Source organism: Leuresthes tenuis, unplaced genomic scaffold (genome assembly GCF_036924035.1).
Source record: "Leuresthes tenuis unplaced genomic scaffold, fLeuTen1.0.hap1 SCAF_14, whole genome shotgun sequence".
Classification (NCBI taxonomy): Eukaryota; Metazoa; Chordata; class Actinopteri; order Atheriniformes; family Atherinopsidae; genus Leuresthes; species Leuresthes tenuis.
In genome coordinates this window covers 7,386,275-7,400,955 of record NW_027325368.1, presented here as the reverse complement: position 1 = coordinate 7,400,955, position 14,681 = coordinate 7,386,275, and the positions used below count along the sequence as shown (strand labels likewise).

Here is a 14,681-nt window from a genome sequence, read left to right as displayed (position 1 = left end):
TATAAAACCTGCATGGAATTCATTAAAACAAAAAACACTCCCAAATCTTTGTGTAAAATCCCTGGAAGAGAAGAAAAAGGAAAAAAAACTTGCTGCTTGCTCCTCACATTTATTTCTGAAAATGGTCACAGTTTCAGGACTCGTTTGCTGCGTTAAAAGCAGTAAAATACACCAATTAACAGAATCTGGCAGCAAAAAAGCAAAAAAAGCTGAATAAAATCTTAGCCAAGTGGATGTATCAGAGTCCAAAAGCATGACTCTCATTTCATCCACAGTCCTGGTGAAACATGGTAATGAGTTGAGTCGGTGCAAACAAACAAACCATTACAAACTGCGCGAGCCTTTCACAGCTGGGCATCGGCGCTCCAGGGAAGGGGATACGTTACATTGTGCTTTGACATGATGTTTTCCACACACATACCTGACTAACTGGCTGCATCTGTCAAGAAAGTAACAAGATGGTCATGAAAGCAACAGATAAGAAAAAACACGAAGCCATGAGAGGAGTTTCATTCTAGATTGCGATGTATGATAACATTCAGTAATGCACTAAAATCAGATCCAGGGTGGAAGATTCTTGCGATGCAAATGGATTCACGTTCAGATATCACTGCTTGCAGGCTAAAACTGATCTGAATGATAACATTTTACAGCGACCAAATCAGTGAAGCAGCAAACTAAAGCAAAGTAACAGTTTATACTTTCATGTCTTTTTGTTCTGTTGCCATGAGTAGCTGAAAACATTGAATAGAGCAGCTTGAACTCTAGGAGTGCAAGTACCCCCTCAAAAACTTCCATACAGTATATGGATGGGTTTTCTTTTTGCAGGGCTTTTGTATGTTTTTTTTCTTTGTTAGCTACCATTCATCGCCCAGCTTAAAGAAATAGTTTAATATTTTGGGAAATACATAATTTCTCTAAAGTTAAAAAGAAATTCAACAGGTTTGTACACTTAAATTTGTTAATAGCCATAATTTTTAACACGTTTTTAGTTAAGTCTGATGTCACACATGAGTGGTTTAAAACATGTTTCAGAAACAAATCAGATATTTTTTTATCTATTTTTTTAAACATGTTGTAGGATGAACAAATAGCGGGATAAACTGCTACACACCGTCTCATGTGCAAAAAGCATTAATTTGCAGCATTACAGTAATCATTCATCAAGCACTGACGCCTCACATTTAATATATCTTTGTGAGTTAAATGGCGTGCAGGAGTTAGTTCCACTACTTTGGAGAGCATATGGGTGCCATTTACAGATATTTGGTGTTCACTCTGCAGACAACCTGTTGAATAAGCTAATTTGGTCTATAGAACACTTAATTCTGTGCTGGGCAGAAAAGTACTGCTGCAGTCTGGGCTTGTGAGCTCTGAATTTGTATTGGTAAGGATGCAACAACGAACTCCTTGTGTAACTGACATTCAAAGCTTTTGAATGCCAACTCACTTGACTATAGGGGCTTCAGTTTCATGTCCACAGTATATAATAGCTAATGAAGGTCTTTTGCAGTGTATACACAGAACCAGCTGTTAATGAGCTTTATCAGGACACATCAAAAAGCCAATCAAATTCTGAGAATGAGGACATGCCGCTTGCTTGTCTGACTTTAAATAGCCGGAAAGGAAAGCCTTGCATCAAGCAAAGTGGTTGCAGCAAGTCCTCTGTGTGTTCTGTGCACTGATGTACGAGAGTTGTAAACTAAGTTCATGTGGTTAAAATCTGGGGAAATGAACAACAAAACATTTCAGGACATAGTGGAGTGATGTACATGTGGAAATGACAAGTCTAAGAGTCTACTGGATTCATCTTTTGAGGAAATTCACTTTAATTTATTATACACTGAGGAACTAGGACGCAACAGATGTATTTATCCAAACATATAACACATTTTTTTTTGATTCTCTAAAGTGCGTGCCTCATGCGAATATTTTTATAAGCAGTGCAGAGAAATCTGACAGTTGGACCTCTTTCCTTCTTTCTTTCTTGCCCAAGAAAGTGTCCCTGAGCAACAGTAATGCCCCGTCCTACAATACTATCCGGCCCTGGAACACACATCCTCCGGCAGACATGTTTAAGGGGTCAAACATTCAACAAGAACAAATTTGAAAACATTAAATTGAAAAGACTCATCTTGTTTCATTGACCTTGCACAGTTTAGCTGTGAAGATAATGAAAAGCCCTAATGCATGACAGCTGCTAGGAAAAGAAAAAAAGGTTGGAAAAATCAGGTAAGAATGGGGTCAGGGTGGATTTAATTGAGTTCTGTCTCCGTCAAGGTAAGTGAAGTGAAAATGGCAGAATTTTTCTTCTCTCTTCAAAGTAAGGTTGGCCGAAAAAGTTATTTCCTTCACTTACCCAACAGCTCATTAGTTTCTCTGTTGTTGTAAATTACATCATGTCCATTACTCCTGTGTAGGTCTGCGTACAGCTCCCTGCACTTCAGAGAAACAAATGGGCTCTGGAGCTGCTTGCAGCCATTTAGTTATTACTTAATACATCAGCCAAGTCATTGTACTTTCTGAGACTCTCATAAAGGAGACAGAGGAGGCTGCTGATTTGATGTAGTCAGCTCAGAATGGAGATGCCTGACACCTTGGTTTATTAGCTTATAAAAAAGCTACAGAACATGTAACTGGCATGTAGAGCAAAAGTGCTGTGCTGTTTGAAACTGCTCAGCGTTGAAAGGAGAGTGCAGTACTCATTGCTACACTTGTGCACAGCCATTCACAGCTAGCTGGTTGTTCCAAGCATCTCGGAGAAGGTTTCAGAGCTCCTCTGTGGATTTAGGCTGTCTCAGTATTTTCTGTCCCTTCATATAATCCCACACAGACTTTGTGATGTTGATGATGAGATTAAATCAGAGCTCTACAGAGACCACACCATCTGCTGCAGTGCTCCATTATCTTCTTCATGTGGCAGGAGATTGTTGTTTATGGCTCTGACTGGATGTTTTGGCTCATCCTGCGGCCCATTCACACTCCTCCCTGATGGTACTGTATGATGGAGTCTAAATATCTAAAGTGCCTCAAACCTTTTCACTGTGTTGAAACTTGATCTTTACACAACTGAAGCATTCCCATAGGGCCGCATACAATGTTGATGCTGCTCAGCTCAGGCAGACAACACCTCAAAGTGTCAATTTATTCGATTCAGAGGAGGTGTAACCGTGTTATACAAATTTACTTTCCCTCTGATGTGAATCATTTGAACTAATACCATAGAAGGCTAAACCTGCTATGCTTATGGGCACTGCATGACAGAGACAGATTCTTTTGAAAATCCGCTATTAGTATTCCTGTCCAAGAGTCTGTGCAGCCACTAAAAAACACCCAGTATCAGCCAACCAAAATTAATTAAGACCGCCACCTCTTTCACATTTCTTTTGCATCAGTCCTATGTCAGAGTGCAACTCACCCAGGAATGACAGCTTTATAAAGCTTTGCCAAATGTGAGAAAATGCTCCTAATTATAATTATCATGAGTCATTTGAGCTTCGAGAGTGCCACTCCTGACTTCTGCACATTAGACAGAAATACATGGCTGCGAATAAAATGTTGCACATGAAATGTACAACTCCAAGTAAAAGACAACACATCTAATGATGAAAAATAAAACTACAGTATATAACAATTGGGAGGCTGAAGAGACCAAAGGCCAGATGCATGAGTGATGCGTACTCACAAAAACCAAGTGTGAGCCTTTTCCTCCAAATGGGTATTTATAAAGAAAGAATATGCAATGAGATGCATTCTTCAGATCATGCGTACATGCACACCTTTTACAACGTAATCCTGATATAAAGTGGAAATGGAAAGGGGGCCGTGTAATTTACCATAAATCAAAACAGACAATTTCACAGTGTGATGGTGAATTTTAGTTTTGTTTCTTATGGAAAATTATCACAATATCCCCTTATTTATAGTAGTGCTGGGTGCTATCAATAATTGCTGCTAAGTGTTGTAATGATCATCTGCACAAAGACTGTACAAGCTGGACATTCATCATTTGCAGATGAAATAGAAGTTATCTGTCCTCGCGCTGATGTGATGTATGAGCTGATGCACGTTTTTTAGAGTTTTTTTTTTACCTCTCCAGGGTCTTTGCTCTGAACTTAAATAGCTAATAATTTGTATAATTATTATAATTCAACAGTTTATGTTCTGTTCATGATCACAGAACTGAAACAACCAATTAAATGTCTCAGCTTTATATTTAGTACAACTATGCTTATTTTTTACTGTTGCTTCCATTATCATGCCTGTTTAGTTTTAGTGCAATGTTTTGATGTTCAAAGCAAAAATCAGGTTTGTGTATGTGTATATCATTATAAAAGAGAACCATATGTACACTGAGCTTTATCAAGCTGGCAAAAAGAATGCATATGCACGTTTCTGTCTTTGTGCTCTCACACAGGTTTGTGCAAATAAGCACATTGTAACTCTTGCAAGACACAGAAAGGAAGCAGATATGGTAAGACCACAGAATAGGTTTCCACTTCACCGTGGAAAGAAAGATTCAAGATTAGCACACATCTTTCATCTTTCTGAACATCTCATGTCTTCTATGTTGGCTCATGATATTTGCACATCATTTGGCTCTACAAAGCCTTCCAACTTTTTTTAAATTGGAGTTGCAATTAATATTCTAATAAATAAAAACGCATGCTCGGCACCATTATTTTCCTTGCAAAGCATATCTGTATAAGAATGTAGGATTCATATAGTTTCTGTTAGGAATTCATTTTCTGCATTGATACTTTATTCATTACTGTGGAGTAAAAGCACATATGTGTGTGCATTAATAATCAAACTTGGGTTAATTTATGCAGTGATTACATCAAAACTAAAACTGTCAGCGACTCATCACATCTCAGCTTCTCCACTGATATTTTAAAGCTCTCATGAGATGACAGCTCAGCTTGAGTCCTATTCATAAAACACATGCAAGTTTTACCATGTTTGTTATATTCTTACGCTGCTTACTTGGCTGTGTTATGAAAGAAATTAATCATTAAATGGATTTTTATGGTTTTCTTTAATCCCCACAGAGAATAAAAGACACATAGGACAGAATTCACATCAGTGGAAATGAGAACATTCACAAAATACCTAATTTTAGCTCACAAGTAGACAGCAAGTGACAAACTAATACATATAATCACTACTTATAACAAAATGAACATTTCAATAACCTGCAACAATCCATGCAGCATTTGAATGTTAATAAGAGGATTGTGTTAGATGTGTCAGAAAAACAAGGTGTCTTTCATCACAGCAACCTCTGTCTAATATTACAATCTATGCAGCGCAAACACACTCAATGTTACAGTTTGAAAAGGACACTTGACCCGGAAATGAAAAGGAAAGCGTGTTAAAACATAAATAATAGCCAAGCACACACAAAAAAAGAGATGATGAAGTTTTCATTGTAAGAAAGCACTTAGAGAAAATGGCAACAGTGGTTTGGAAAGTAGGAATAAAATGCTACTGAAAGAACTGAAGAGGTTTAAGCGTGGAGTCAAACAACCAAAAGTGCTTTAAAACCTAAACTCTCCGCTCTGAACCAGACAGTAATCACTGCAATTGTTCTCTACATGAAACACAGTTAAATGGTGTGAGCAATTTGATGAATAATGAAATTCAAGTCTTTGTTTTTCAAACCTTGAGACATGTGCACTACAAACAGGACTTTTTTTTGCACTTTTAAAGTGAGGTACAAAGAAAAAATCTCTGCTCCAGGCCATTGTTGACAAGTTTGTGCTGTGGATGGAAAAGGAAAAGGAAAAACTTAGTTAGTAAAAAAATATCTATCTGTTGCTGGAAGTAAGTAAACCAATGAACACAAGAATTGTAAGCAGGAGGAGAGTTCGTATTTTGAGAAATATAGGAAATCCTATCGTCTTTTTTGCTGAAAGTGAGATGAAAAGATTCAGCCTCTTCTCAGATCTGTCCAGTAAATATGTATATATGGTAAAGATAGAGCTACGAGCTGTTAGCTTAATTCAGCACATAGACAAAAAAGACAGGAAAACTGCGATTGTAGCGAGATTAAGTGGAGGTGATGTGCTCTTAGGTCCGAGATATTATTGTTTTTACTTACTTCTTTGTGTGTTTGTGATAGCTTCCTCAGGTGTAGGTAACAGGCAATTATGTTAACAATAACAGCCGGAGACACTTGGGATAAAAGTTTCTGCTGAATGTGTAAATATAATGTGGATATTAAGAGTTTGTTCATCAAGAAGTGGAATGTGGTGCTAAATATCTGGCCAAAACTACAGAGGTCAAAACAAGATGATGCAATTAAAAAGGTCAAACCTCCAACAAAGGAAATGAGTCATGAGTAAATGAACAAAACAGAAAAGCTGGTAATCGGGGACACATCAAAGTATAGTAGCTGACATTTAAAACTAAATGATGTTCTCCTGGAAGAGCTCTGCTAACAGCCCTATTTGTATTCATAAGTAATGTGATTTGGGTATGTCATCATTTGTTACCTGAACTTTGGCTGAACTCGAACGTAGCTGCATTTAGCTTTCAGATATACAGAGTTTACAATGTCATTGACATATAAACATGAATGTGTTTGAATGTCTGGTGTTTCTGTCTTTAGAATACAAACTGAAAATGTGCTTTAAAACATCTGGAAACAAGACCTTTAAGGCCCAGGAAAAGTCTGATACATAAGCAAAATTTAAAATTTTAATGCCTAATTTTTGTAAAAAACATTAGAATAAACAAAGATAGAGGATGGATTTTGTTTTAGACAGAAGCACACTTCCTGTTTCCCCTATTTCCAGTCTTTATGCTATGCTAAGCTAACTGAGCTGTGCAGATTTTCACATAAAACTTTAAATAATTCTTTAAATTAATACAAGTTACTACAAATCTTAATTGAAATTTTAAAGGAAACTATTGTTTGCCTCCAGTTCTGCCCGCAGTAGTATTCATGATGTGACTACATTGTCTCCGGTGAGCCAGAGATGATTCATGGGAGTCTATCGGAGGGCGTATTGTTCATAATATACTGTATAATAGATTCAAGGGTATTCTTCCAGTGTGTTAAGCTGAGAACAAAGGAGCAATTGTTGATCAGAAAATAAATGTGTGGCCTGAAGCAGAAGAAAAAAAAACTACTGCACACAAACCACTGCATCAGCAAAAAAAGGCAGCAATTATTACATTAAAAATATGTGACTAAAGGAGAATAGGAGACAAAAAGAGAATACAACACTCTTTCTGATTCATGAGTAAACAGATTCATCAAAACACACCTTATAATAACATGGCATGATGATAAAATGTGTCTTACAGCAAAACTCTTCACACTGGTGTGAATCGCTTTACAGTGTGTGGCAGATGCACTCCTTCAGAGGTAAGAGTGAGTGGTGGAGAGCTGCCAGATGACTGAACAATCACAGGCCGAGGGGAAATGTAGAAAAATGTTCATTAATCACGTGACATGCACGACATCAGTGTCTTGTTTTCTCACAGGGACAGAAAAAGTCCTCCTGTGGCCCTCTTCCCATCGTCAGGTTCTTACTCTTACATTACTTATCCTGTGGACTGTGTAGTGAATACTTTGATTCCCGGCTACTCAGGGAGCTCGGATACTCCACACCTCTCCAGCACGTGTGGTCCCCATGGAGATGGGACCGCTGACCCTGACTGTGTCACGACCACCTCCTATCCTCTGAGCTGCACCGGGAAGAATTTAAAACAGGACGTTTTTACATTTTGCTGATGTTCCTGTCAGCAGGGCTGACTTACAATGAGCAACAAGGTGACAGCGGGTTGGAGCGTAGGAATACATCGCTTTTCCTGAACTGGATAGCAAAGAGGGAGCAGATTTTTCTGCTCCTGAAACGTGAGCAACCATTCTCAAATGTCCACCTGATACACAAGAGCCCAGATGGTGTGATTTTGTTGGTTTGCAGGTCAGAAATAATTAACGTTCGATTTAAAACTGGCAAGGACTTCCACATATTAACATTTTTCAGAGCTTTCAAGATGTCACACAGTCCTCGTGGATGGAAAAGTGTTGGCTCAGTTCTAAAAGATCCTGATCTGTCAAAGTGTGATTCGATTTAAAGGATCTTTTAATAAGAGTGCATGAAAACCTTTGTCATGAAAGCAGTTTTTGGAAAGAAATTCCCACAAGTTGAATTAGTTTAGAAAGCTGAGATTCATGGTTTCCCTACTTTGTGCAAACACTTTGCACCCAGATGCGGTTATATACACTCTTTTTTCTACGCATCATTCTGCCGCAGTTCAGAGACGTCTCCCATGCACGCACAGCACAGTTCATTGGTTCAAGAGATAAGAAGCATCACCCAAGAGAAGCATCACCAGTCCTGACACGTCGTGTTGCTTTCTCGTGATGAACACAAACAAACACAAAAGGACTCTCCTGGATGTCACTAAAGGCTGGCTGTGATTCTGCACTTTAAGGATCTCCACAGTAAAATATAGCAGCTAGTTGCAAACGTGGCTGCTGAACCTCCTGATGTGCACTAAAGCAGCAAATTCAGCAACCACAACGTACATTCCATTCATTTTGTATTCCTGAGGCATGTGCAGTGGGCTTGCTTACAAATTTTAGGCTGCGCATAAATGTCCATGGAAAGATTTGGGACATCTGGATACAGAAAGCATGAATTAGTCTCAGAAAACCATGGAGCTGGAGAATTGAATGTTAAAATTGGGATATTTGGGACAACAACACATCAATCAAGTTGATTCTTTAGTCTGACTTATCAATATGTCCCAAAGGACACCGACGCTTCTCTGAGTATCAACAAGCGACTGAGTTTGTGGAAATAACTCAGGTAAACAGGTAATGTGGGAAGTTTGTGACCTCTAGTATTCCTCTGGAGTTGTTTTTCTTTGAGTGGAGCTTTGCTTTGAGTGTTTAATGGAGTGCAGTAATTGTGTTTGTTAAACCTTCAGGACACACAGAAAGCATTTTGTTGAGTAACTGAATGTGACTAAAACTGTTGTTTACTAGAAAACTCCACCGGGTGCCTTTAACTCGAAAATACATTAGGCGGCTTTGTTTTCCTCCAGGGTTTTCAGCCACATCTTAATGTCTTTATCAGCAGCGGTGGGTTGGGAAAAACAAAAGGCCGATCGTGAGTTGAGGTTATTTTGACAAATTTTCCATCTCTCGAGTCAAGATACCAACAACATGTGATGCTGCTGCACTTAAGACAAAACTCCTTAACTGTTGATAAAAGCGCAAAAGCTGTAGCTGCCCTGAAAGTTTACTGACTGTTAACACAACCTCAATCCTTCCTCAGTCATCAGAGCATATTTCTTCCAGGCTCAGGAACTATGTTAAGATCCTATCTAAGACTAGAAATGGATCTCCAGTTACAGATCCAGTTTTTTAAGCGTTTAAGGGTCTGGAAATGTGAAGACTACTAAGTTTAATATAGTTTCAGCTGTATTTGAAACTTCGCCTTTCATTGTAAAATTTTTACCGAACTTGAATCATTGGCTCAGTTTACATGAATCTCACCTTACTGTGAGTAAGACACCACTATGTAAAGAATACAATATACTGTAATAATCTACTAAAAACTGAATAAGATCATAGATCATAAGATCACCTGAGGATCCTAAGGAATACTCAAATGAAGCTACATGGAATATTCTAATTTTAGTACATGTATACAATAACACGCTCAACCAAACTCAAACTGGCCTCGGTGCTCTTTACATGCTTCACAATACACAGAAGAAAAAGAAGTCAGTAAAAACAGTAAATAACCACAAGGCAGAGAGTGCATCTTCTTATATAAACAGTATGTCATGCTCTGTGGGGTTTTGTTATGCTTTTGGTGTTCTGATATCCAGATGTTCTGAGTTAGGCTTTAAGGTCATCCTTTGTTCCTTTGTTCTATTCAGTTAGTCTCGCTCCCATCTTCCCCACACACCAGGTTCTAGTTTACAGACTACCACACCTGTCCTTGGTCTGTCATTAGCTCCCTCAGCTGTACATGTATATACTGTTTCCTTTGTTCACTGCCAGTCCTGTTGATTTTGTTCTGACTCACATGCGGCTCAGAATTTTGGATCTAAGTCTATGGTCTTCCTGCCTTGCAGTATTTTAGTTGATCAAACATAGTTTTTCAACTTTGCACCCAAGTGCCTTTGAAGCCTTGCCTACATTGGGGTCCTCATCCTCGCCACTGCTTCACTCAACACTTACGTTTTGGGCTTTTTTGGCCAGGTGGTGAACTGTGAACCGTTACGTATTACCTCACAGTCTTAAAACATTTTCAGACTGTCACTTTTCCATATTAAAATTCAGATTTTATAACTGCAGCTTCAGCTGACAAACTCACCATTCAACTACCGTCAAGGCAACATCTGTGCAGTCAATTCAGGTAGATAAAACATACCAGAATCTTCCACAGAGACAATTTGATGTGTGTTCTCACACAATCCACAGCATCGAGGCATCTGACATACTTCAGTCAACAAATTAATTCTGCTCTTGTGCCTGTTCAAGGGACAAGGGAGAGTGATCCAATTACCCGGCCTCGTCACACCGTAACTGTAGATCAAATCTACTTTGCATGTAGCATGCTGACTGTTGTTTGTTTTCATTTATCAAGGTGCTTGTTTCTGTCACAAGATGGGGCAACACTGGGTTAACCAACATTCAGTGCCGACCAGGAAGGATGCAGTAAAAAGACACAAGTAAAAGTATTTTTGGGATAAGGGAGAAACTGATTAGGCTAAAGCTCTATTTTTTTTAAGGATATGATCAGGGCTTTGGATGGGCACGAATTTCACAATAGCACGGGGCGATGTAATGTGGACACGAGTTACTTTGTAATATGTAAACGGAAATATAAATGGGATCTCTTGTTTGCAACTCATGTAAAGACCATGATCACAATATTGTCTGTATTTGATTAAGGTCAGTAGTTGGAACATTGCTGGTGCATGTACATATAGCTGATGAAGAGATGTTGAAATGTTGTAAACTTGAATTTGGTTTAGTTTTTGAAAGCTCTGGAAAAAGCTCCAAATGAACATTAAAGGGAGTTTTTTTTTTCCAAATCAAATAACAGTTTTTTGTTTTGCTTATATTTTGCTCAGTTTTCGCTGGTAACTACCAATGACCTGCAAATACCCAAATCACTGATTACAGAGACGCTGGAGCTCCTCTGTGTGCTGGTAAACAGTACTCTGCTGCAGGAGTGGAACTGAAGCTCAGCTGCAGTATATTAAGGTTGTCAGGGACTGTGCATCAAGTTGAATAAATTAGAAGTCTGTGACTCTTACCAGTCTCCCCACGGGACCGCATCTCAGAGCAGGACACTTGTATCGTGATACCAGCTACCAGCCAACACACACACACACCCATGTACACACACACACACACCAGCACATCACATCAGATTATTCTTCACTGTCCTGGAACAGATGCATTCAAATGTAAAGTTGCAAACCAGGAGACCTGACGCTGCATCCGGGGGCAAATGGGACAATGTGTTCACAGACTGATACTTTACACAAAGAGGCACAAAGCTGGATGAGAATCTGAGAGAAGATGAGAGCCACTGCATCTTCCTGTGTGTCTATACAATGAACTGCGGAGTATATTGCAGGCACAAAATGATAATAGAATACAATTAACTTGAAATGGTTTCACTGCACACATAAATCTCTCCTTTTGCAGGGTCACAAATGACTCAACTCCTAACAGAAATATGCAGTTTGTAATTGCACATTGCTCTATGTGCTGTGACACTCACACTGTCAATAGCTCACTGTTAAAAGTGTTGCAACTGCAGACATAAATTGGCAAGCCATCCAGACATCAAGTCTAGCTACATGTCTCCTAAAGTTCTATTTCACAGCATCATAACAAAAAGAAAAGAGCTGACATCTTTAAGTTGTGTGAGTTGACACACAGCATAGCAAAACCGCTGATTTACAACTCCAGTTTACCTGCAAGCCTGCCTTCAATCTGCATTTTGCTCACCCAGGCCTTCTTTTTCAAATGACCTTGCTAAGAATCTTTCAGAGGATCCCAGAAAATTGAAACCGACAGGGCATCTGCCTTCAGTGCTCCCTCGGCCAGAGATGAAGGCCAGAATGATACTCGTTATAGATTAATTACGGACTGACAGAAGATGGACACGCAGAGGAAACAGTAGACGAGCTTGTCAGGCGTCCAAGCTGACGTGACTTGCCTCTGTAGTGCAGTCAGGAATAAAATATAAGTTCAGCCTGAGTCAAATGTGATCCTACAGATGTTGTATCATCTGCCTTTTTAAGTCCATACCATGCTTTGCTACTCACAGAGCAGCAAATGGATTGATTAGTCTGTGCAGAGCAGTGAGCCGTACGCGTTCTTCAGTTGTTCAGGGGGATGAAACCTTTCAGTCAAGATGCAGGAGATATGCACTGCTGTCCCAGTTGGACATTTATTTGATTCAGATACCTGATTCTTGAGGCTCAACCTGTGGGACCAACCAGGTCTTGACAAACAACCTTAGTGACAGATATGGAGGGAAGTTTGTGCCAAAATGGATATGTGTGTTTGTTAGTGCCAGTAAAGAGATTCGTTTGGTCTCTGGATGCTGATGAAAGTGACATCTATGATATTTCCATGCTGGTTCAGCCAGGGTCACGACAGCTGCCATGGTGGGTTGAAAAACTTGATGGCGTGAGTCTTTGCCCACTTTGCAAAAACAGACTTCTCCGTGATGAAGCGGTGTCCGCCGTATGGGGCACTCTCATGAAGGAGGTACTCCGCACACTCGTCCCGGCTGCCCACCTCATAGTAGTGATAGGGAACATTTCTGTAACCCTCCGTCCTAAAGGAAGGAGAAAGAAGAGGGGGAGTAATCTAAGACAGGTAATCAAAGAAGAACTGTGCAGATTTTACATATGAAAGTCTGCTTATGGGTGCATACTGTACTGTATGTGAAAAAAGTCTTCTTGGCTATCTGATGACTCGAGCGATTTAGCTGCCTATCAGGTCTGATGACAACATATTTGAAATGTTTGAGTTGCCAAACAGCCAAGTCTTCATGTCCATGTGAAGCCAGCAGCTCTATGCTGACGAACCATAACATTAAAAGTGCTACTTGTGTCTCCATCATGCTGTTTTTATACACTTTTTCAAATTGAGAGGGATTTGACTATGATACTCTTTAAATTATGCCACTTTGTTGAAGTCTCTTCTTTTGCAGTTCTAGCTGGAGAACTCGCACAACCCACCTTTTATCTCCATGCACAAATATATTTGAATAGAAACCCAGCTTCTGACAGGTGATTTCAGCCACAGTGATCACCTCATTACAATGCAATGCCATGCTAGGAATCCTGGTAATATCCTGTCATGTCCACCAACAAACAAAATAAGGCAGACAAGGTGGCTTGATGGCATATTGGCTCTGTCAGCTTTGGTCTACAATTTATATTTGCTTTTTTTTTCCTCCTTTCATCTGCTTTTTTATAACTTGCTGTAAATAAAGGTCCCTGGTGACAGATGTGGAGACAAAATTTGCAAATGTGAAAGGTCTGTTCTTGATCCAGTGTTTTGTCCATTGTAGGCTACCGTATTAACATGACAGAAACATTGTGGAGAAAGAGGGGGGAGACCTACAACATTTCTTAATTCCACACAATTCTATTTGGGATGCAAAGATGCATCAAGTGAAAATCGTATCTGCTGATATTCAGCTTAATCACTGCATCAGCAGGATAACATCAACCGGTGGCAGTGACTGATATTTTTTGGTGTTTCCTGGTTGTGTTCTACATTGACTTCTACAAATGATCTTCTCGTGTAGAAGTTTATTATAAAGTTTGGGTTTTTTAATACATTTTAAAGAAAAGATCAATACTTATTCAATGACAGTGTGATAAAGGGCAGAAATACTTTCAAACTGTTCAGCTTTTTTTTATAAAGCACATTTCATTGGATCTCTTGCATTAAAAGAAAATTAAATGACAAAACAGCCGGTATCAGCCAGATAGTTTGCTTTACCATCTGCCCAGAATTTCACCACCAAGGCAACCTTAGAGTCTACTCAAACATGGTAACGATAGTTTTATTGTTCGTCTTTCAATAGAATTTCTTAAATGTTAGAGAGTGAAGTTTATAAAGAGCTTCAAAGTCATAGAGGTCATGCTTTAGAACAGATGCCTCTAACCCCATAAAAGCTCAAATAATTGTTGTTTAGATACATCAGAAATGCAGAGAATTTCTTTAGTGAAAGTAGAACAAAAGAGTTACACTGAAAGCTGTTCTCCTTCTTGTTTGGGTTCAACAGGAGGTCGATTCACCAAATGGCTCAAACTCAGTTGATCTGACTAGTATGAATTTACCCTGGTTAGTTCAATCCCCTCCAAGTGTTTTTTTTTTCTTGTTGACAGCAGGGTTACAGCAAACACTTTCTTACAAAAATCATCCCAGATGGTCCTGTGTAACAAACCATCTGGTGCATCAGGTTTTCCCATCCAGCACCTCAGAGATGAACTGCAGCTGTGAGCCTGGTTTTATCGGCCAGCATCTTATTAATACTGTTCAGTCTGAGTGGGGACAAATCCCAACAGTCAGGTTTCAAATCTTGTGTAAAAGCTTCCCAGAAAAAAGGATGCAGCAGATTAATGTTGCAGCCCTGCATGTGTCCATTTTGGCCATGTTTCTT

The 14,681-nt window shown here is 39.2% G+C and overlaps 1 protein-coding gene across 1 annotated transcript in view; it reads right to left on the bottom strand.

Moving 5' to 3' along the window:
- Positions 1 to 4,993: 4,993 nt before the first annotated feature.
- st6galnac3 (ST6 (alpha-N-acetyl-neuraminyl-2,3-beta-galactosyl-1,3)-N-acetylgalactosaminide alpha-2,6-sialyltransferase 3) overlaps positions 4,994 to 14,681 on the bottom strand; it is a 95,341-nt gene continuing 85,653 nt past the window's right edge. The window contains exon 5 of the mRNA XM_072363115.1: positions 4,994 to 12,839. Within this exon, the coding sequence (XP_072219216.1) occupies positions 12,650 to 12,839 (190 nt within the window). The 3' untranslated portion in view covers positions 4,994 to 12,649. The remainder of the gene's footprint in view (positions 12,840 to 14,681) is intronic.